The sequence below is a fragment of the Lutra lutra genome, chromosome 10 (assembly GCF_902655055.1).
Source record: "Lutra lutra chromosome 10, mLutLut1.2, whole genome shotgun sequence".
Classification (NCBI taxonomy): domain Eukaryota; kingdom Metazoa; phylum Chordata; class Mammalia; order Carnivora; family Mustelidae; genus Lutra; species Lutra lutra.
Genome location: NC_062287.1, coordinates 6,080,704 through 6,106,129, shown reverse-complemented (window position 1 = coordinate 6,106,129; position 25,426 = coordinate 6,080,704). Strand labels below are relative to the sequence as shown.

The following is a 25,426-nucleotide window of genomic DNA, read 5'->3' as shown; positions in this document are numbered from 1 at the left end:
TTCTTTTTCACAAGCTATGTCCTCTTGGGCTAATCACCAATTTCACTGCACTTCCTATGGCTATAAAACATGGGAGTGTTTTCTGCAGCCATGAAAACACAATACAGTCACCTAAAGCAATACCTCTTGTGATCTTCAGCAATCTCACAAATTAAATAGAATGTGTCCTCCTTCAGGACCTGCTGGGGAGTAGCTCCAACATCTAAGAGAAACAGACCCTTTGGAGTTATTTGAATGAAACACAGTTCAGGTACTGGTTGATCCAATTTAGTCCAATACCTAGAGGGATAAAGGATTAGTAAAGTAACGTATTTGGGATTGGTGTTATATAATCTGCTTTGATAAAACTATAATGATATCTTAACTTTCTTATAAGGCAGCTGTGACCAAGGACAAAATATTTAAGGGATGTTCTAGGCCAAACAAAATGCAAGGCAGCATAGATGGCAGAGCACATTACGTCTGAGTTCTCCTGAGCCCATCAATCATTTAACCTCTTTGGAAAGAGGTTTTATGAAAGAAACTTAATATCCTTTGTAAGGGCAATAAAGAAACAGATATGCAGACCACAAAAGAATCTGTCCCCAATACAAGGTGTTCTTGGGTAAATAAAAGTTTTCTTGGGGCACCTGGCTGGTTCAGTCAGAAAAGCATGTGGCTCTTGATCTCAGGGTCAAGAGTTCAAGCCCCAGGCTGGGTGTACAGATTACTTATAAATAAAACTTTAAACAACAACAACAAAACTCAGGACAATGTTACAAGACAGAAGGAATAATAAATGAAGAGAAAAAAATAGTCCCATGATGGTCAGCTCCTCTATAAACAAGATGTTCAGTCAGTCAGGAGGATAAAAAAAAAACGTCTCCCTGAACTATCAGGCATAGCATGTCTGGGGATAGAAAGCTCACTGTAAAAAGAAAGAAGGAAGGAGAGTACGAGCCTTTTTGAATGGGGACTGAGACAACACACTCATCCCTGATATACACCATGCTACTCAGGGACAGATTGACAATCTCCTCGAATTTGACCTTCACTTAGTAAAGACATCCTGTCCACCTACTTAGAAAAACAACATACTGAGGCTATATTTTCCAATGGAAAAATATGGTCACTTAGTCCAAATTTAAATACCATAATAATTATGCTAACCCAAAGTGATAATGCAACATCTCAGGGTAACCTTCCACCGAATTAGAAAAGAGTCATAAAGAACTACATAAATACTCAGGATGATATAACTGTGAGTTATGCCCATGATGTTTACTCTAAAGCCTTCACTCACAGCACTCATTTCAGGTCTCCTTTTTGGCAGTGCTCCAGGTTTCAAATGACAGCACAGCCCATCTGCAATAAGGGTAATTCCTAGTTTTCAGAAGCATTTATGGTATGGAGGCAGAAGGGATGGGAGCGTGAGTGACTGAATGGGAAAAAGAATGAGAGAGAGGGAGAGAGAGGGAGAACAGGAATGAGAAAATGAAACAGGTGAGTAGGGGAGTTGATAAGAAAAATGCACTCCATATTTTTGAGATAAACAACACACTTGTATTTGCACCTGAAAACACTGCTGATGGGAAATACTGATAAGTATTTCCATACATTCAAACACACACACACACACACACACACCCTACCAGACACCATTGAGTACCACAATATACTCAGAAATTCTTCTAAAACAAGCAGAATAGTAATCATGCCAGAAATAATAGAAATCAGTTAAGAAGCTAGCATACTGAACCAAAATGTACTCGTATTTTTGCTGTCAAAACAAGTTTGTTTTGCAAACCAAAGCTGTCTAAACCTGGGGAGAATATGATCTCAAAGTATCCCTAGTTCTGTGCAACTCAATACTTTTTATAGGCTGTACCCTACTCTCACTTACGTAAGTGCTCATTTTAAGGAAATGAGGACTGTTTTCCTAAATATCTTATGCTTATACTAGCTTGCTTTTCTCTGAAAGAGCTGAACACAGTAAAGAAACTGCTTTTTTTACACACATTTAAACAGAACACAATGATCTTAAGGGATATGCAGGGCAAATAACCACTTAATGGAAAATCAATTATGTAAAATTAAGTTCACTTTGATCATAATTAGTCATCAATCTCTTACACATTTGTGATTTATCTTGTTGATATAACATTATACCAGAGTTTGGTATTCACAGGAACATTTGACAAGATGGTTAAAAAATCTCAACTGTCAATCTCACATTGTACGAAAGGAAGAAACGAGATAACTGTAAAATTGTTAACTAAATCCAGAATGTTGTAAAGTATGTTATTTTAGTAAATCACTACTATTAATGCAATCATTTGTTAACTGTTTAAATTTCTTAGTACTTAACAAACTCCTTTACACATAAGTAAGGGTGACACATTCATCCATCATCAAAGCTCAACCTTTTTTTTTTAAATTTTGGGGACTGGAAAGGATGGAGTTGGGATTTGGGCCTATAGATTGTACAGGGGAGGGAGAGTTAAATGTATTCTAAATTCTAGAACAGTGGAGGGAAAAGATTTTCCCCTCTCTGGGCTAGGGTAATGAGTGTGCTGGAAAGGAAAGGAGAGAGGAAACAAATTGTAGCATTCATTACATTATATCTTGTATCTTCCACCAGCAGAAGCATATGTTTCTGGTGTTCTAGACCTCCAGGAGAGCTCAAGATGACCTTCTCCAGAGGTCAGGGGAAAGGACCCTGTGGATTATAACGAGGGTGACCCTATAGACTGGGTTTGGCAAGGACCAGGTATTCAGGCAAAGTAATTCACTGCGCCCGTTTTTACTCTCTTAAGTGTCCTGTGTGTAGGGTACTCTACATGGTCACTCCAAGTAATAATGGAAACCAGCTCTGGTGTGTAATGTGTTTTCTAGTGGAAAATGCTCCAGCTTACAAGTGAACTTGGAGACATAAAGTCTACGGTCAGAAAGGGCTTATATTTAGTTAATTCCCGTGTAGGCCCAGTAACACTGCTTTCTAGTCCCCTCTCCTTGTTTTCATTTTGGTTGACTTTTCTTCTTCTGAAATGAACCTGAAACACCCCCGAGTTACTGCGTCTCCCAATAAAAAGCACGCTGTAATTCCGCACGCCACTGCTCTGGCAGTGTAAGAGCTCAAACAAGGGACTGCCTTGCTCGCTTACTCATTAAGTACGGACTGCCTGGTGTTTGCTGGGTGCCGGTCTAGACATCAGCGAGATGCCTGCCACGTACCCGCCTCGGAGCTCACATTCTAGTGGGGGTGACACCTTTCTGCGCTGCCGGGTGCAGGCAAGCACCGCGGAGAAAAACAGAACAAATAAGAGTGTGTAGGTAGGAAGGTAAAGGGATCAGGGAAACAAAAAGCTATCGGGGGCCCTTCGAGGGTTGGGTTCGGAGCGGAGGGTTGATATGAAAGGGCCTACTTTTAAAGGCTCATTCTGGCTACGACACTAAGAATAAACTGGGTTGACGGGGCAGGCGAGAAAGATGAGAGGAGGAAGACAAGCAGGCTAGTCAGAAGGTTATTAAAATTACTAGACCACAGTAGAGATGATGGTAACTTGGATGGAAATGATAGTAATGGGGGCACTACAAATTGGCTGGATTCCGAATTTTACTAAGAAAGTATTTTTATGTAATTTTAGATTTACAGTAACTTTGCTAAGAGAGTAGAGAGTCTGCATATATCCCTCATCCTTTCCCCAATTATTAACATCTTATGGAGTATTTGTCACAACTAGGAAACCAACCCTGGCATATTACTACTAACTAAACTGTAGTCTTACCTTGGATTCACCAACTTTTCCTGGATCATTTGGAAGGTAAAGGCAACAGGATTTACTGATTAATTGTTAAAGAGTTTAAAAGTGAGAAGCTAAGGGCATCTCCAAGGCCTCTCCTGAGCAAGTGGAAGGATGGAATAGTCATTTCCTCAGATGAGGAAGACCACGGGAAAAAAACTGGGGAGATAAAAATTGGGGTTTGAATTTGGTGACGTTAAACTTAAGATTCCAACTAAAAACTCCAGTGAAGATGTCCAATAGGCAGTTGATTATAAGAGCACTGGTCTCAGGGAACAGTGCCTATTAGCTGGAGAGGGATTTTTAAAATAGAATCAAGAGAACTTGATGCTTAATTGCATATGATGAGTACGGAAGAGGCTAAAAATGACTCCCAGGTTTGTAGGCAAGAAGACACAGGCAAATGATGACAGAAGTTTTTCAACTTTAACCTTCTCTTAATTAATATACACATTTTACCATAATCCTCTATAATGAAGTTAAAAACCTCAATTGTCAAAATTTTAATAATGACCTTTAAAAAATAACACATTTTACAGAAAGTATTATTTTTAAAAAAAAGAGCATATATATCAAATACATCAAACTTTTCTTGGTAAAAGAAATAAAAATGCTTTTGGCAGAATTAAAGATCAGAAACTACAAAACGGAGATTTTAACGTTTACTTGCATACAAATATATTTAAGCATTCATGCCTTCATTCGTGCATTTCAGACTAATTTGCGGTCTGTTCAGAGTGAAAGGTGCAGCTAAACTTAATATTCTTTTAATGGCTTTCAGAGGGGTAAGATATTTTTGAAAATCAGATGTTAATAAAAGTTTATCAATGAAAGTACAGAATAAACTGCAACAGAAAGGAAGAACTCAGGCACATCTGTAACAATCCGCACTTGACAGAAGACCTGCTGACATGTCTTATCCCAAATGAGATGTTTCTAAAGTTTAAACGTCAGTATTTTCAGCTCTGAACATTAAACAGTGGAAAATGCTTTCTCAATCCAGTTCCTTCCAAAGAGAAAGTGAGTGATGAAAACTATCACAGGCTGTGACAGAACATAATGGTAACTTTACACCCTGGCCTTGCTGGGTAAATGGCCTGGGATTTTACAACATAACCAAAAAACTATCTCGAAAAAGAAACAGAGTTCAGGATCCGTGCGTACAGCTTTCAACATAAAAGTAAATTCTTCAAGCAGTTATTTGGGTTTTCCTTGAATTCTGCATCTGACACCTCCCTTCCACTCCATCACTATCATTCTCTCTTGCCCAGACTTTTGAAAAGGCCAGTTGGCTAAGCTCTCCTGCCTACTCATTGATCTAGCAGTCAGAAAAAGTGATCTTAATTCCCAACTGTGACTTTAAACTTGAGACAAGGCTTTACCTTTGTAAACCTCAGTTTCTTCATCTGCATGAAGGCAGTAAATACTTCATTTTCCCTCCCTCTGAAGGTTACTGTTGAGAACAAGTTAAAGAAGGTACGTAAAAGTTAATCATGAATTATTACAGACCTTGTTAGGGGATTACCATCCTATATGGGCACAAGGACATAATCATGTTATCACCCTGACACGAATTTTTCAAGTACTTTTTGTTGCCTGTTAGGTTAAGGCAAGTTCCTTGGCCGGGCACTTGAGAACGCACGCCACAGAATCACTGAAACACATTCCTCTGGCTTTCCAGCCTCATAAAATAACCCACTTCCAGGTCACAGGAGACCAGTGTTGATCAGAATGCATATCTCAACTCATGAGTGAGTCAGGAAGTCACTGGGTAGACTGTGACTATCATTTTTCAAAAAGGAAATAGAATGAGTATATATGTCCCATGATAAGTTTAAGTATCATTCTGCGAAATTTACCTTTCAGTGTTGTGTGTACGTGTTACTGGGGAGAGATGTAAAATGAGTTTCTACTTGAGGGTCCCCACAGGAAAGCAGGGGAAAGCCTGCGTGACCCCCTCCCTCCTCGGCGGCACTTCGTGGCCTTCCACCTGCAGCCACAACCATCACACTCCCTCCGCCCTTCCACCTCAACGTTCTGGGTCTCTTCTCCTTATCTGAAAAATGGAGGTAACACAAAAAGCCATCTCACAGTGCTGCCATGAATCACAGATCAAACTCCTAGGTACCACATGGGATGAGGCACCACAAGACTTTGTCTGCCTTTTCTTCCTTTCTGCCCGCAAGCCCATACGACAAGGTAAAGTAATATCAATAAACTTAAGCTGGAGGCAAAAGAAAAATGAACCCAGTGGATACCAAGCTATAATATCTATAAAGTTAGGAGTTTCCAATTGCCTTGTGTCCCAAGCTACTATTCATATGAAAGACACCTTTAAGTCAAACCATATACGGAGGCTGCACGGAGAAGGAATGTAACTTCCTATTTCCTTGATGTCTGAGGGCAAAAATCACAACCATCAGGACTGGAGCAGAATGGTGCCCTCTGGGTCTGCTGGGACTCCTGAGGGCTCTCCGTCCCCAAACCACGGTGTTTCTCAATCATGCCATCTGTTTGTTTTGCTATTAATGTTCCTTGCTGATAGGGATCTCATTTCATTGATTAAACAGGGGAGTGTCCTTTAACAAACTACCTGTTCTACTCTGCTATTTACCCTCTGTAGCTCCATAACCCACAAACCCAGGTTCGTTAGAATGTGACTACAATGCACATCAGTGTGGAAGGGGTGCAGGCCTTCCCTACAGCCAGAATGCACGTGCTCAGTGCCCAGGTCCTGCAACTCCTACACAGGTGGGCCAGAAGCTTTTTGTTCACTCCTGGTTTTACTGGTTTTTTACTATGGTGGTCAAATTTCAAAAAGTGGGGTACTATATCAGTGATGACATTAAATTTCAATTTTTAAAATTAATTATTTGTTCAAATGTATACTAAACCCTCCCAAAGTGAAGAATCAAACGAAGTTTTGGTTCACTCTTCAAAGTTCCAACTTTCTACCCCGACTATTCTATCTATACATAAGCAAAAATGTCACAACATGAGCGGCATTCATAAACACGCTTATGTTCTCAATTCTTCACAGCGTTCTGCCACGCACTAACAAAGTACATTCTACTTCTATAATAGTCAAGGTCCTCTATTTCCAGCCTCAACCTGTACTCCTCCCTACTTTGACAATCTCTACCTTACCCCCAGAAAATTCTGTTGGTAATAACTTGTGATTTAAAGCTCCCGGCTTCTGTTTGATGCCAACTTAGTATATTCAAGCCCACTTATTGTCAATATAATATTTCTATGGTACATTACAATTAATGGACATTCAAGAACAGTTAACCTGATTTATTGCTGCATCTTACTGGGACGCTCTCTTTTTTGAATCCTGTTAAGTCAGAAACAACCTCTCCAACTTCTGAATTGTTTGCACCTTGTTCACCCATGAGTGGTTCTGCTACTATAATCATGTCCAATATTTTATCTCTTTTACTAGATCTGCCTGCCAGAACAGAAGTTAAATGCAAGATTTGAGACTCAGATAGTCACTTACTAAATGTCGGTCCTAGGGCAAATATATTTAATTTCTTTAAGCTGTAGGTCCCTCATCTGTCAAACTGTGTTGAGAATACCTACCTGTGAGTAGTAAATAAAATGCCTTAGCACAGTTGTAAGCTACACAGCAGTTTAATACTGGCTATAAAAATGGCCCTCTGTTACCAATCTTTACACTCCCTAATGCAGTCAGTGTGTGAGAGAGGCTGGGCATTACACTCCCTAATGCCCAGCCAAACCTCAGGGCAATCTGACTTCTCTTTCCCAGTCCCCCCATCTGCCACCAATTTTTAACAGTTTATTCTTGAATCCTATGAACAAAACAACCTTTCCTCATTATTCTTACACTCACTGTGATACACACGCCATCATTTCTTAACATCTCAACTCCTAAAATGGTCTCCTGATTTCCCGAGCTGTCCAAGCCCTGAAATCCAACCACGCGAAGCAAATAAAATTAATCCTGATAAGAAAGATCATAATGATATTCTAATCATCAAGCCCTGTCTGTTTTCAGTTCTCCTCTTATTTCTTCTCTCTGTAGTATTTAAACACTCTTAACCAGGCCCTTCTTTAAGTTCTCTCTCAATACTTCATAGACCAATATACCAATTTCCCTTCCTCTCCTCTAATCTGTCTAATACTATCTTGTCATTTGTCCTGAATGCTTTTTATCTGCCTACGCTGCAGAGAATACTGTTCCCAAGGATTTGTCACCTGGCTCTCTCATCCACTCTCTGGATTCACACTACACTGGAATCGTCAATCACTACAGACAACGAAGTGTACAACCTTCCTATGCTGAAATTTCTTCATCTATTAAATGGGGATGACAATATTATTACCTATAACTTCAAAGGCTAAAGTTCATATACTAAAATACATTTTTAAAAATCCATGAAAAGCACGTGAAATGGTCTCTGACACATGGAAAGCACAATATAAATGCTTCATTTCTTCCCCTTTGGCTTCAAGCATTATATATGGACATACCTCACAAAACTTGTCCATAGCATTCATTACGCGGTACTCTTAAAAATGTTTTCCATTAGATTTGTAGTTCCTTAAGGGGAGGTTAATTCTATCTTGGAATTATGTTCAATCACACACAGTAGGCACTCAAGAAATATGTATGAATTAAATGAATGACCATTTCTAGTGTCATGCTACCATTGACACTGAACCTCTCCACAAAATCTTCACCACATCCCCACCCTCTCCTGAGTCAGCCCAAATCTTTAACGAGGCCTTCAAGATCCTCTGTGATGTGCCAACTTTCTCCTCCAAGCTCTTGCTATTCCACTTTATGGCAGTAAAAACCTTCTCATATCATACGCTTGCGCAAACCCCAAGAGCACCGTCAAACCCCTTACACTGTAAAGGCTGCAATCTTGGAGTATTTCTTTTTCTTTTCCTTTAGGATTTACTTATTTGAGAGTGAGAGAGAGCAAGAATATGAATGGGAGGGGCAAAGGGAGAGGAAGAAAGAATCTCAAGCAGACTCCCCACCAAGCGGCCCAATGAGCGGCTCAATTTCATGACCCTGAGATCACGACCTAAGCCTCACTGGTGAAGATACTACACAGAACAGACAATGCACCTGCCAGAATTATGTGGGAAGGTTAGAAAGGATCTAAATGATAGAGAATGATTGATCAGCTCCTGAATGAAAAAGGACATCAGAATTATAGAGGTGAAAGGCGCCAAGCAGAACATCCAGCCCAAAACACTTTAAGCAAGTTGAGAAATGCACTCAAGGCCACAAAGTGATCTACTCGTGGCACAGAAATCAGGATCCCAGCCCACTGGATCCTCTAGGTCCACTGAACACCGATTCTACCTAACAAACCAGAGCCACTTCCTCCCAGTGTGGTCACTTCCAGGCCTCCCTCTTTCCTCCAATGAGCTGAACAAACCTAGGACTTCTGTGTATATGGCACGGAGAAGCCAAATCCTCGTGTTCTCTATCTTTTACAACGTTGTGGACAACACAGCTCTCATAATTTCATTCCCGTATACCCCAGCATTAGTTTAGAGGCTGTGCATGAGATTTCAGGGCAAGAACAAAAGCAGATTTTTCTCTGATGCCTATGTACATGCAGTCAGATACACTGAGGGAGAACTAGAGCTGGTCATGCTGGGTTACAGACTGACTCAAGAGACTAAGCTTGCATTTATGCATGTGTTTCAAACAGACACTTTGCCACAGTGGCATAAGCCAAACCAAAAATAGAAAAGGCTTAGCAGCTCAGGATTGTATGCAAGTACAAAAGTGTGCATCTGGCTTTGGACGGTGGCTCTTAAAGGAGTGGCACTCATACCTTAATTATACACATATATACTGCAGGAACGCATGCCAATAAGCCCTCTGCCCCAGAGATTCCGAGGGAAGAGGCGGAGGAGGAGCTAAGCAGCCACACTCTGGGACAACCTTCAGTGATGGAGGCTTAACACACTCCAGGCTTGGCTGAGCTACTGGTGTAGATCTTGGCCAATTCCAGACAAGCCTGCTAAAAAGGCAACATATAATAACACTGATAATGACGGCTAACATTCTTTAGAGTGACTCATAGCTCACCAAGCCTTTACACAGTTATTGTCTGCACAAGAGACCTGGAAGACTGATAACACAGGCAACATCACTGCTGTTATTCTACAAAGAGGAAAATGAGGCTCAGAGGAAAGACGGCTGCCCTGGAGTTTGGAGCTTACTGGAAAGAACGGACCCTGGGTCTTTCATTTCCAAATCTCACGCTCTTTGGGGGAAAGCTCTAACAACCTGGCAGTTAGTGCTAAAAGCTGATCTTAAGCCCCCAATCTCTGATCTAACATTACTGATGAACTCACAGTGTACACTGTACTATCATTCACTCTTAATTTTCTCTTTTACTTAGATAGGACTTAGTATTTTTTCTTTCTTTCACTTTCTGTTATCTTCAAAGGAACACCACAAAAATTCCATGTGTCACCTATACTGAGAAGGGCAAAAGTCTCAGGGCTAGATGGATGCCAGGAGGCAGCAATCAATAGCAGTCATGTTTAGAATTTAGATAAGAATCATGTTAAAACCACTTCAATGAAGCTGATGCCCTATGACCATATACTTCCTAATTTCCAAAGAAAGCTGCACTAATATAAATAAATGGATAAGCTTGAGAGTGTATATCATTTCCAACTGAAGGAAATGAGAGGACTTTATGAAATAAAAACCCAATGTGTCTATAATAAGGAGGAAAACTGATGTACACAGCTGAAAATCAAGATGGGTAAAATAAAAAAATCGGTCTTAGTTCTAGCAGTGATTATAGTCCAAAGACAGACAAGCAGTATGATAAAGGAACTTTTGGATCATGAATACACTATTTCTGCAGCATTTTCAAAGCTTAACATTTGATCCAGAAGTAAGATAAAACAAAGCTATGGTAACAAAGCCTACTACCTCCTTGAGCCTACTTATGGGAAAATAATAACTTCTTTGATTAAATAAGCCTTCAAGTTCTGAATATTTCTCAATTTCTGTGGACAGTTATGCACACATTCCAATTTATGAAGTTAAAACAGTACAAGCAGGGACCATTCGTACCAATGTCCATTTCATCAACCCTTGTGTTCACTGTGTGAAATAAAGTCCAATTTCAACAGCTCTCAGGATTCTCTCGGCTGGCAAGAACAGTAGAGAACTAGACAACATTCTAAGGCCACTAAAACGCCCAACAATTTGTTGTAGAAACTGGAAAATTCACTGGGGTGGTGAGGAGGTTAAAGGTGTCTGAAGGGCACAATGTACTATGCCCCTTTTAGAAAATATCCATTTTTCTTTTTAATTTGCATGGGAATCATAAGAATATTATTTTCTCATTCTGGAGAAATTGTTTTATGAGTTTTAGGAGGTAAAATATAATACTTCTTGGAACAAGGAGATTAAAAAAGGAAATGTATTATTTGAAGGACATAAATTATTAATTTTCTTTCACAGCTTTCATAAAACATGGATGACTCGAGGGACAAAGGCTCCCAATAGTTCTGGAGTTATAAGTACTATTCAAATACCCTATATATTCCTAAATCCACAAATTAAAACTTGTAGACTGAAAGCACATATAGAGATCTAGTATACCACGTCATTTTCCAAGATAACCTTTTAAAGTATGACCTACATTCAGGAAAGTACAATAAATTATAAGCATAAAGTTTGATGAAATTTCATAAAGAGAATACTCCCATGTATCTACCACCCAAAATAAGAACTCAGAACATTCCCAAGTTCTCCAGCATTCCCCCTCAAATATTTTTCTCAGTAATAATTCCCTCTTTTCTCCAAAGGTAACCCCATTATCCTGTCTAATCCCCAACGTTGGTTTTACTTTAAAACAAACAAAAGAACTTTATATAAATGGGATAGGCATAGTATTTACTCTTTTGTGTCTGGCTTATTTTGTTCAATATTTGGAAAATTGGGGGCACCTGGGTGGCTCAGTCAGTTAAGTGTCTGCCTTCAGCTTAGGTCATGATCCCTGGGATGGGATACTGGGATGGAGTACCACATTGGGCTCCCTGCTTGATGGGGAATCTGCTTTTCCCTGTACCTGTGCCTGCTCCCTACTCATGCTCTCACCCTCTCTCTCTCTCAAATAAATAAATAAAAACTTTAAAAAAATTATTTGTAAGATTTGTCCTTGTTACTGCATGTAGTAATAATTCATAACTGTATATAATATCCCATTGTATCCGTACGCAGAATTTATCTACTCTTCAATATGGGTTAGTTCCAAAATCTGAGGATTTTAAATATGCTGCTCTAGAAGCATCTTTTTAGGCAACATCTCTGCATTCCTCTTGGGTTTATACCTAAGAGGGCAAGTGTGGAGCCCTGGGTAGCGTAAGTCCAGCTTTGCAGACACTGCTAAACATCTCTCCCAAGGAGTTGTGCTATTCATCAGGAAAAGAAAGCTTAGAGGAATACTGTGATTTTGCAGCTAAATATGCCGTGATTTAGGACAAGAAGCAGAGATAAGTTCCAGACCTCATAATTTAATACCACTTTCTCCTGAACATTGTAGATAATGCTCAAGGCAATCAGGCTGAGATTTATTAATGTACAATCTGAAGGACAGAAAACAGATAAACCCTTCAACATTACCAGAAGACCTCTGCCTTTCAGATCCTGAAACAGAAACCAGAGGGTTTTTTTTAACCTTCTAAATTAGGTGTATGACCTTAACCAAGTCACTTATTTACCTAGCTTCTCTGTAGTAAAGCTTTTGCAACTGTCAGATGACCGTAATGCTTCCACTTATTACATAAAATGATAAACCTTGATGGAAGCATTTTGAAAAGGATAAAACACTGTGATGGTGTCAACAATTTACAACAACATAGTCTATAAACAGGAAATTCTAGAGTTCTCTTCAAGTCAAGAAACCTTTGGATCCTGTAATATATATCAATAATAAAGAGCTACTAAGCAAAGGGAAAGATATTCCAATGCAAAACACTGCAGACACCTGGCTACAACTTTACACAAAAAAAGAACACATGGGAAATAGGAAATTAGTTAATGTTGCTGGTAACAATAACTGTAAGAATAACAACAGTAAGATTACCTAATTAGAGCTTCATGGTCACAAAGCATTTCATATAAAATTCATTAGAGGATTGGGGAAAAAAAAAAGGTGTCAGCAAGAAAAACATGCTATTTTCAGTATATTTGATTATCTCCAGGAACAAATTCTTCTAGCCACTTTTCTCTTTCGAACACTGGCCTACAGTTCTCTCCAACACAAATCTTTACGGCTTCGAGAAGGGGCAGGAAAACACGGCCACTCTACAGCTCACTCCCAACACCAAGGTGAGTTAAAGTTCATACCCCAAAGAGCTTTCCTTATTCACAAAAAAAGTGTTTCACACCGCACTAGTGGATACGAGAAATACTTGAAAACTGGGAGTCAGCTTCATTCTCTTACCCATCTCCAAAATCTTTAGGGCTGAGCATAAAACATATCCCCATTTTCTTTTTCCTGTATTCCATTTCTTTTTTGTTTTTATTATTCCCTTTACCCAACTTCCTCATTTAAGAGACTGGGGACAGCCTTCTTAAGAAATATCGCCATCCTCCTCTTCTCTGTTCTCCCTGCCACAGATGGTCTTAAATTCTAAGTGTTACAAGTATGGCTGGAGCTGTTTACACACCATTCTGCTGATTTCCACCTCTTCTGATAAAAGAGGACATTGAACACTAAACTGTGTACAAGGTGACAACTCTACATTTGGTGTGTCATTTAAGAAAAGACAAAAAGGTACTATGAATTTAGCAATACAAATTCATATTTTGATCATCTTAACAGCCATTACATACTTTTAGGTAATTATATATATATGTATATATATATAATACATATGAGATATATGTGATATATATGTTATAGATAATTCATTTTGGGATATTTATGAGAATTTGAAAAAATCTCTAGCAATAACATGGAGAACCCACACTCTGAGAATCATTAAAATCAAGATTTATGGTAATTCTCTATTTCCCAGTATAAATGAAAGGATTCGGAGTTGTGAAGTGTAACATTAACAAGAAAGGAGAAAAGGACCCACGTGCACTTTTTCCATGCCAGTAATTTGTGATTTTTGTATACTGTAAGAAATTATGACAGTATAATCTCCCAAAAGCCACTAAAAGCTTTATAGCCAACGTTATCATGCACATCATTAGTGAATGGTAATACATATAAAAATATGGATCAATGATTCTAAGCATCAGCCTCCATAATCAAGATGGCCACACACACGTACACATGCTCACAACAGTTTCTACAAAGGAGGGTATGTGTTAATGACCACACAATTACCAACTGACCACAACGATTCAGACAGTTGATTTGTTCTGTCAGAGATGTTTCTACAAACCACCAACTCAAGCATATAAATGTCAAATTATCTCTAACTTGGTATTAAGCATAATAAAGCACAACTGAGTTAAAATGCACCAGAGAGATTGACTTATTCTGTTTTGGTCCAATCTGAACTCAGAGTCCTAATGTATTGGAATGGACCTAAATGACCAACCAAATGACCAGAGTCCATTAGAGCATTTAACAATACAATTATCATTAATACCTAGAAAGGGATAATATATACATATATAAGTATGTACTGATACACACACACACAGAGAGAGAGAGAGAGCACGCGCATAAGCACACAAGTGCTTTTTTAGGCATCTTATATTCAAATAGGTTTTGAGACTATTTTTCCTAAACTGTTACCTGGTTATAACATTTTACTTTGCATGCTTTACAAAAGAAACAACATTCCTTAAGAAGTATTAGAAGAAACACCTGAATTAGTCATTAAAATGCTCTTTCAAAAATTGTCTCAAATTAACCTGGAATTGCATTGCAAGTTTAAAAGCAACAACCCTGACTTGTTTTCTAAAAAAATTCCTTCTTGTTCTCGGGACTCACAGCTGGCAAAGTGCAGGTTTACAATCACCCTTAACCCTAAAACCCACTGCTCAGCTCTCAGTGATTACAAATTAGGAGGTAGACACAGACCTGGATCTGAGTCTTCGCTTTCTCACGGTCTAACCACATGTGAATTAGGTTCTAATTCTTTAGGCAAACCATGTTCAAGGCCACCAAATACAATATTCACCACAACACTGACAACAGAGAAGTTTTAACAGAATTCCCTGTTTTGGTCGATCAACAAATATTTATGAGCAAGGTACTAGAAGACAGAGTGAAAGCAGAACTTTTATGAGGTTAATAAGGCTCCAAAGTCAACAGAGAAGGTGAAAATCAGGACCAAACTGCCATAGACTATCCTTTCTATCACCGATAAGGTACAGGAGCTTTGTATATTCTAAACTAGATAAAAGGAGGGAAGAAAAGGAAAACCATTAAGTACGTATTAGGACATTTCAACCTTTAAGATTATCAAATTCTTAGCAAACTGAATATTGGTCAAATATTCTAAAGAGATGCTGACCACTTGCAATTCATTACATTCTGTTTTAATATTAAGACCTATAACCTTAGTACTGGTTAATGGATTTGTTTGAAGTGGTGAAAAACAAGAAGCAGCACCGTGAAGAGCCCGGGGTGTCAGGAGTGCATCCCATCTGGCACAAATTTAAATTTATTGCAACTCCACTGTATTCTATGGGCCCAGCCCCCGGGTTTCAAAGAGACTGTGACTGACACAGCATTAACATGTAAATACTAAACTTTAAGAATGAATACGCCAGCATTTCCTTGATTCAATAAAAACTTACAAGCATTTACTATATGCCAGCTACTGTAAAAAAACTCAGTTGCTGATCTCAAAGAGTTTACAGATGAGAAAAAAGAAATCACCAAGAACCAAAGCAAAATAATGTATAAAAAGTATAGCCGAGCAGAAAGAAATGCCCGTATCTGCCTGAGGGGTAGAACAGTCTTCAAAAAGGAAACAGTGCTGGGGTAAAAGCCAAGGAAGGAGAGGGTAGCTCAGGGAGAGAAAAACCTGTATCAAAGAAGTAAAGAAGAGTATGGCATGTTTAACTGATCTCCAAGGCTGAAGATAATGGTAATTCATCTCATAATAGTTCATTCATAAGAAAAGACGGTTACTGAGATTATGTTGGTGTACAGAAACTAATAGGAAATCAACACTACTCTCTAAAAGCCCATGGCTGTTTCTTAGTACCTACTGTAAGATGGAACTAAATGCAGATAAAAAGGGCGACTTCAGGAGAAAAAATCTGTGTATTTCCAATGTCTGCTTTAGCTTTTAAGATTCTCATATTCTTTAAGCTCTTTACTCCCTTGGAAATGAGGTAACAGCATGGCCCAATGCTTACTTGTCCAGGCTCTGAGTCCTGTACAGCAGCCGTGAGTTTAGACTCTGCTATAGCCCAGCTCTGTGATCTTCAGAAAGCTGCATAAACTTCCTAAGCCTCAACTTCCTCATTAACAAAATGAAGATAATAACTACCACTTAACTCAGGGTGCTATTTGTGAGGCTTAAAGCAATAATGCACATAGAGCCTTTCTTCAATTGCAGTATTTGTAAACAGCATACAATCAATGTATGACAGCAGCTGCTAATTACGGTTACATTTTACAATGTCCATATAAATTGTATCCCAAATTCAAGTTCCTATTACAATTCCTATGTATTCTACAGAAAAAAAAGGGGGATATTCTTTACCAAAATCTTTTTGATAAACAACACTGATGTTACTGAAACTTTCAGTATTACTTGAGTTATAGTCTTTAATATGCGTTGAGACTGTGACTGAGAATATGGTATTAATTAATAACTTGCTTTTGTTATATTTTTATACATGACACCTTAAATAAATCGAATAAAATTCTAAATTACAGTGCTCTTTGGTATTTCCTGTATTGTTATACTGCGGGGAAGGGAGTTTAAGGTAGAATGAAAAACACACACATAAGCACCCAGAGGTCTGGAGTTTAACTGTAGCCAGTTATTTAACTGTAAGCTCTTGGAAGAAGCACCTACTCATAAAAACCCTTCACTTTCTCATTTAAAAAATAATGATATGGAATATAAGAGTCTTCTCTTTAAAGGTTTGTATTCTGGGGTGGGAGTGGAGAGGTGGGAATGGAGAGTCAATATTTCACGGGCACAGATCTTCATCCAGGTTGAGGTTCTGGAAATGGGGAGTGGTGGTGATGTAGAGCAATGTGAATGGAATTAACGCCAAACAGTGCACTTAGAGACGGCTAAAACAGTGAATCTTATGTGTCTTACAGCAATAAACAATACTTTAAAAGAACGCTTAAGTCTGTGCCCTGTATCCCATTAAGCCATTCCTTCACCCACTCAGTCATTCATTCAAACATTTATCAAGTGCTTATCATGAAACACCCCCTGAGAGGAAGACACCAAGAACCGTACTTAAAACTGAATAGGAAAGACAGACACGTATCCAACTAAGTGCCATAAAGCATCAGAAGCTGCATACAGGAGACTGAAGTGGGAGTTTTAAAAACGAAGGTCCATTTTATCCGAGGTGGTCAGAAAAGTGTTCATAAAAGGGAGGACCTAAAGGTGAGTCTTAGAAGAACAGCATGTATTCACCATGTGGAAGTATTATAACCAGCACTGTTTTTTGTCCCACAGTTAACTTTAAATCTTCATGACTGGAGGACAATTCTCTGACAATGGGAGACTGAAAGCATCTCTTAAGTGATCTACATAGTTAAAAGTTCCAATTTAGTAATCCCCTTCTTCATTATCAAGAAAGAAAGAGAAAGGGAAAGGAAGGGCAAGGAGGGGAAGAGTGGGAAGGAAAAGAAAAGAGAAAAGGGAAGAAAAAAGGAAATGAAAGGAAAGAAAAGAAATAAAAAGAGAAGAGGAAAAAAAAGAAAGGAAAAGAAAAGGGTCATTACATTAATTTCAATGTAAAACCAAGTCAATACTAGAATCATAATAAATGCTAAACCTATTTGGGCTTTCATTGCTCACAGGTAGATATTAAAGGGAAAAAGCATGTCATCTAAAAGACTCTGTTATTTATTTAAAAAGTAGAAGGACAGCATAATGGGTCTTATTATAGCACTAAAATAAGGTATTATTTGAGCAGTTTGCTCAGAGAAAGAGAATGACTCATTTAGGGCACCATTAAGTAAGTGATCGTATCAGGGCAGCAAAGGGCAGCCTAGAAGGGTTCAGTCCCTTCAAATGTGAGAGCAATTTACTTTTAGGGAGGACCTTTGCTTTCTCTGGAAACTGGGACTATAAACAAACTTATGTTTCCATTATCTTGCTTTTAATTTTATCAAAAGTTGCTTGGTTCAAAATCAACTGACCCTCTACAGCCCTTGAAATTCTAACCAAATTAGAAAACAGAGACCAGTAAATTCTCAAAACCATGAAATGTCAGAAAAAAAGAGGAAAATGGGAGGGGGTGCAAGGGTTATATAAAATAGATGGAACGAGGAGAAATTTCCCCCCAAAATGAAAAATTTTAACTTGGTGTCAGTCAATAAGATACTGCCAAAAAGGAATAAATGCAGAGGCTTAAGACCTAGGAATGACCATTACCATCATTTATTAATGCCTATTTGTAGTTCTCTAAGGAAAGATAACCCTTCAGCCAGTAAGACTGCAGTAAGAAGTGAGAGAAAACAAAGGAGTTCTCCCATGAATGTTGAGAAAGGCTGAGGTCCCATATTAGGAACTATACTAAGTACAATACATACATTTTTGTTACATATCTCGGCTCAGATCAAGATTATATGGGAGCACAAAACTGTAAATATGATTACAAGTGACTGTGTCATCTACTCCCTTCATCTGACACATGGTGAGAAGAAGCCAGAAGGGGAAACAACATGTCAGGGGTCACCTAGCAACATGGAGACAGCCCACTTCCTAGTGCCAGCTGAGTTCTCATTTCATAGATTTGCTACTAGTCATTTTCTATAAGCAGCTGCTAGTTCATGTACCTAAGCCAGGTTTTAAAGAAAAATGATATAAAACAAAAGGGGTAAAAATTATCATATCGAAGGACCATGGAGCAGTAACAGTAACAGGGAATGAGGATGCAGAGAGCCAAGCACACACATCATTTCTGCCACCAAGGAAGTCAGTGACAGGGGTAAGTCATTTACTTGCTTTTAGACTTAATTTATTTAATATTAAGTATGTATGTATTTAAGTAGAGCCACTATTTCAAACAAAAGCTCCCTGGGAAGCTTAGTATACATGAAGGAAAAGATGGCGCTGCTCTGAATGAAGGCAGAGTGGGAGCTCAGACACCTCCATAGAACACCTAGGCACTCAGTGTACTGTTCACAACCCAAACTACTGGAGGAGCTCAATGGAAGCCACATTCATCAATGTCATGGACCAGGAAAAGTTCAAATAAGATTTCAAAGGATTGACAGAGGATTTTTACTTTGTCGAGTAATGATGACTTCTTAAAATCATCATTATTTTATAAATAAAAGGATATTCCAAAGCCAATAAATAAATAAATAAATGGTCCTCTCAGAATGAATATATACAACTTATCTGTGTAAAACTATTAGTGGCCAGAAAAAAAGGTATGATAGACTAGTAGACGAGGAAACTACTCCAGACCATCTCTCAGGTCTACTCACGTTCTAAAGTTATACAACTCCTACTTCTTTGGATCCTATATCTTCAAAGAACTAATTGATACCTCCTTAGGTATCCAAAAAACTGTTTCCTATGTCTACTATTTGTTAACCAAATATATAAAGTGTCCCAGGGTCACATTATTGCTTATTAAGTAAGGCAATAAAAAACAGAGAAAATTAAGCTGAAGTTTACGACTGTAAAACTTCAACCTCAAAACAAAGGATATCATTTTAGTTATTTTGATAAAATTTTCCCCACGCGGGGCGCCTGGGTGGCTCAGTGGGTTAGAGCGTCTGCCTTCAGCTCAGGTCATGATCCCAGGGTCCTGGGATCGAGCCCTACATCGGGCTCTCTGCTCAGCAGGGAGCCTGCCTCCACCTCTCTCTCTGCCTGCCTCTCTGCCTACTTGTGATCTGTCAAATAAATAAATAAAATCTTTAAAAAAACCAAAATTTTTCCCACGTTTAACAAATGACTATAAGCATCTGTAATATGTTCAGGCCACGTGTAATTTCCCGGTGATTAAGTGCCTCTGAGCTGCTTCCTACTCTTTATTCTTCCACACTCAGTGGAATTCTTTCACACTTACCAACCTCATGCTTCTGTTTAATAAATTCTACTTTCTGAGGTATTTCTGGGGATCTATTTCCTCAAGTTTCAGCACTGTTTTTCCCTTCTTTACATTTTGGCAAAACCATTCCAGACATTTCCGTGAGGAAATCACACTGAAGGGTGAGGTGAGGCTGTATTTCCAGGATTATGTCACTTCCCTGAACCTAAGGAGCCATGGGATCTATTGCTCATGGCTACAACTGTTTTTTTCACATCTCAGTTTAAAATTTCTAAGTTATAAGAACACACAACATTCTGGTAAAGTAAAAAGCCCATTTTGCAGTTGAAATATTTCTCTGCTAAACCAAGTTTTGATACTCCAAAGACTTCTATCTTCCAGATCACTAAGCCCTGGGCACCCAGAAAACCTCGGGGATTCCAACTTCATGTTTGCCTCCACCTCTTGCACTGCACGTCACATTTTCCATGCGAATCTCAGATCTATCTTTTAACAAAGAGTAGCAGCAGATTGCTGAAAGGTCCATTCCAACTTTGTTTCACTGTACTCCCATCTTCAAAACAATGTTTCTTAGGAATACTATGTTGGAAGAGATAACCACCAATCATCATTTATAAAACTGAAACCTCACATTATCATTAAACCTTCACATTTTGGGGGAAATAAAGACAGATCCATTAACTTTCATTTGAACAGTATTTTTTCAAATTAAAAACAATATTCTGTGTCTTCTACGTTCCTCCTCATGTAACATGAGGCCGAATGAAGCATAAAACAAGGTCAAAAGAGCCACGGGAGTCTCCCTTTCTCGCACTGTCAGCTGCTGTGCACTGACTCTCTACAGAGCTCTAAATGGGTACAACTAAGAGTCCTGGTACAGCAGGTCTGCAAAGACCACTTCCTTTCACCACTAAGGGATCTTGTGGCTATCCTGTAGGTTTTCAGCAATTGAAAGATGCCCTGGCCTGAAGCTGACCAAAGGGTGTCAGAAGGAACAGCCACAAGTCACAGAATGATTATGTGCAAATATAGCAAAGAGAGGATAAAGTTTACTTTAAAACTTAATTATCCATCATTTAAAGCACAAGCACAAAGAAAATAAGGACACCTGATAATTCACACCATGTATTTCTTCTTAGACATCACAAAACACAGGGCCATTACCTCTTTTTATAGAGTCATTCCCAATAACATCTTCTGGGTCTGTTTCCACAGGGGCACCTGGAAAGCCATGGGAGGCTTCATCCCACCACTTTCATCTGAAAAGAAGTGAGCCGCAAAAAGGAAGATCCAAACTAATTGCGCGGGGCTCCAACCATCAGCCTGAATCTGTCACTGCTGCCAGTCCTTGGTGCCTCGTGGAATGTCTGAGTCCTGGCTACAATCCGGCCCCTCATCCCTCTGAAATCACTCTTACAAGAGGGCTGCCACCCGTGAGCCATCAGTTGAGGCTGTGAGCATGACCAAAGCACAGCCTCTGTTTACTGAGGGCTCCTGGCCTCGCAGAAAAGTCATGGCAGCTGCAGCACCTCTTCCATTTATTTCCAGTCCAAGCATTAGTGGTTGGACAGAAATGAGGTGTCTTCATTCCCAGAGGTCAGGAACAAATAGAGGACAAACATTTAAAGGGGTAAGGAGTGGAAGGGTGGGCTTGGCTTGAGGAGTTCCCTTCAGAGATCTGCCCAGTGGAAAAACCCAACTGACAGCTATTGCCAGACTTTTTGTTTATGTCCCAGCTGGCAGAGCATCAAACCAAATCCATCTGTACACCAATTTATAGAAAGATGAAGGAGGAGGCCCAAGAGGCAGTCCCATAGGTGAGAACAATTCATGACTCCAACCACCACACAGGTGAAGGCCACAGTGTCAACAAGAGTAAAACACGCCATTTTAGTAATTCACACAAATGTGCGTGAATATGCACAAAGGGAATACAGTAAGCGGGTTTTCTTCTGGCTGCAGACTACAGCTGTCATCTTATAATTTTATGTGCAGGAGTGAAAGAACATCTTAGTGAAATAAGTTTAGTTTTATGCTGAGCATGCAATATTCATAAATATCAAATGCTTTTGCTAGATTTAAAGTTTTCTTCTTACATTTAAATTTTTCCCACTACAGCCCCTAAGATGTAATTTCTATGCTGTGACAGTGCATGCCTGCATTTTAAAAGCACATGCAGAATCCGCCACCTGATTTCACAGTCAGGCCGCACACACTATAGCTCTCGTTTTCGGGCACCTTTGAAGACAGAGTGATATTTAATACTGAATATAAGCAGTCTTTTCATCTTACACTGCAGAGTAATTGCTTCCCACTTCAGAACTATAAAATGAGTTATCATCTCTGACTTGCTCTCTAAGTGCTATGGCCAGCATGGAAAAAATGACTAAGAATATTATGGGCTTACTCAAGGGAGTCGGATCTTTGCTAACTGCCAAGAAGAAATCATGGCTAGTCAGGCATAGCACAATGAGACATGGCATGAAAAATGACATACGTTACTGGGTCTTGGTTCTAGGAAATCATTTGTACTTAATGCCCTCAGAATGTAGAAGCCGAGCCCTTCTCAGTGTCGAACACACCAGAGAAAAATTATAGCTGCACATGGATGGTGTTCACAACTGGACATAAATGCGTGATACTGTGCATATCTATTTGCTAAACATTTTTGTCTACAGAAAATAGTGAAGGCCCATGCTCCCAGGAACTGAAGCAACCAGTGCTTTCAGAGTTCTCTGTAATTGAGTTGGGTCCACACAGCTGTCTGCCTATTCGAAGGATGGCAGGGTTTAAAATCCTGTCGAGCATGGCCCACAAAGCCAACCGTCTCCCATATTTAATAGGCACAAAATAGAATGAAAAAAGGTGCTGGGAGTAGTAGGGCAGTGGCCAATACACAAATTATCTTATGTACTTTTCCTCCTGCATTACAGAGGAAAGAAAGGAACAGGAGAAAGTAAAGGACAGGCACACATGGAAGTATATCCAATTTGAATGACAAGATGTATAAATAAATATAAAATGCATAGGGAAAAGAAGAGTTTTTAAATCCCACTCAATGCTACCAACATTTTTTTTCATAAAAAGTATCAATCCTTACCTTTGCTTGTCTCTTACTGGCTTCTCTTCTGGCTTCCCTTTCCTTCAGTCTTTTCTCCTATAAAAAAGGGGGAAATTAGCAGCATATGAACTTGTTTATTACACGTAAATCAGACTACACATTCTTGACATTTATTTTAAAGCCAACTAATACCTGACATTCATTTTTCAATAAATATTTACTGAGTGCCCATGATGGGCTTGGCATAAGTAATCATAATTGTTAAGTATGTGTCAAACAGATCTGGAATTAGATCAAAGTTCTACCACTTAATAGCTGTGCAATTTGGGGCAACTTATTTATATTTTGTAATTCACTTTCTCACTGAAACATGAAGATAAAAGGAACACACAGTTCATAAAATTGGTATAAGAATTATATAAAATACTATGCATAAGTGCTTGGCATGATGTCTGACATATGACAGATATATAATCAATGTCAGTTATTAGGATAAATAGGGAAAAATGCATTAGTGACTATTTCCCTTTTTCTCTAAAAGGAAAATTTATAAAGGATATGAAATCCATTCTTAGAAAAGGAACATTTTCTCAAACAAAGAACAATGGAAGATCATTCTTACAAAGCATGTTATTTTATTAAATTGTTTCATAATTGCCCCATTAGTTTTTCAATGATCATAAAATAGGCAGAAAATGCAACACTAACATTTTTAAAAATAAGAAAAAAATTAGGGTGTATAATATTAAAATTTAAAACAAAATAACCCAGCTAAAGTTGAAAAGAATTTTGTGGGGGTTTTTTAAGATTTTATCTGAGAGAGAGAGAAAGAGAGAGAGACTGCATGCACAAGCAGGAGGGAGGGGCAGAGAGAGGGAGAAGCAGCCTCCCTGCTGAGCAGGGAGTCCAATGTGGGACTCCATCCCAGATCATGACCTAAGCCAAAGACAAATGCTTAACCATCTGAGCCACCCAGGCACCCTAAGAAGAATTTTGTTTTAAATAAAAAACCTCTCTTTCTCTTCAAAAACAAAGTGCTGAAATAATAAAAAGGCTAGACTCGATCCAAAGTTCATAGCCAACAATTTATATTTGTAAAAAATTGTAATGAACTGCTAGGTCAACGTAAAAGCTGAGTAAATAACAAGTAATTTCCCTTTAAGACCATGACTCGCTATTACAGCATTTACTAACGTGAGAATTAGCAAGTTTTATAAACCCGGGCACTCTGTGGGTTTACCAGGACGTTGTACATATACATGACGTTCTCCAAATTCAAATCCAATCCTAACGCATCCTCTGCAGACCTGAGGCTGCTCTGTTGCTTCCAGCATTGAGAAAGACAGCCAATTCCTACCATCCCCCTTACCTAGGTTTATAGACTCCTTTAAGACAAACTGAGAACATAAATGTTGGAAGTCTCAAAAGGGATTAAATAATAATTAGTGCGAAGAGATGGGGGTCCACAGAGCTTACAGATTCAATTTCTAGAGCTCCGGATTGCACAGTAGGAAAGCTAAATTCTAAGGGAAACTCACAAAAATTCACATTCACAAAGCATCTCTGAATGTGTTACACCCCTAAATAATTCATAATGTTAAATTATTCCTTTCTGTTATTATTCCTTCTCTATCTCAGTTTCCGAGAAAATGGGTACTTCTTTGACTTCCAAATAAAACATAGAAATAAAAGGGCAGGTAAAACTTAAACAATGAGCAATTATATAGAGGAACATTTTAAAGATTGGAAGTCCCAGGACCAAGGTGAGAGGAAAAGGAAAGCTAAACAAGAACTGTGACTGTGACTTCCTCTTTGTGAAAAGCTGACCAGATGACAGGACTGTCCTCTAACCTGGGTCTTCAAGGCTGAGTCTAGCGCTTTGTTCCAACACAACCTCATAGAAATTAACATGTCAGAGTTTGGAGACTTTAACAGATGACACTTTGATAACAGAAGAAAATAATAACCTGGCATCATATGAACAAGAGGCCAATTAACACGCAGCTGCTATTACGTGCCAGTCCCGAAGCGGCTCTCATAGAGCTGCTCAGCCACTAAAACAGAACATGCTCGGCGCTTCCCCGGGGTGGGGGGACAGAGCGCATGGATACCAAGTTCCCAACATCTGCACCCCGAGTTCTCATAAAAGTTGCCATCGTTTACTGATTTTCTAAGAGCATTAGCAGACTACAGAAGAGATAAGAATTAACAACTGATCGTGGATCCTCTCAGTTTGAGAGCTGGCTTTAGTTTGTGGATGCACATATTTGTAATATAACATTACATATTTATACTTCTAGTATTTGTAATCTCTCTTCTGTCTTACCACACACTTTGGTTCTTTTTTCTACAAAAGGCAGCTTTCCTGTTTTGGAAAGT

At 38.9% G+C, this 25,426-nt stretch overlaps 1 protein-coding gene across 1 annotated transcript in view; it reads right to left on the bottom strand.

The window, feature by feature from the left end:
* DDX10 (DEAD-box helicase 10) overlaps window positions 1-25,426 on the bottom strand; it is a 271,491-nt gene that overhangs the window by 84,807 nt on the left and 161,258 nt on the right. Inside the window, exon 16 of the mRNA XM_047692650.1 lies at window positions 23,087-23,143. Coding sequence (XP_047548606.1) covers window positions 23,087-23,143 — 57 coding nt within the window. The remainder of the gene's footprint in view (window positions 1-23,086; window positions 23,144-25,426) is intronic.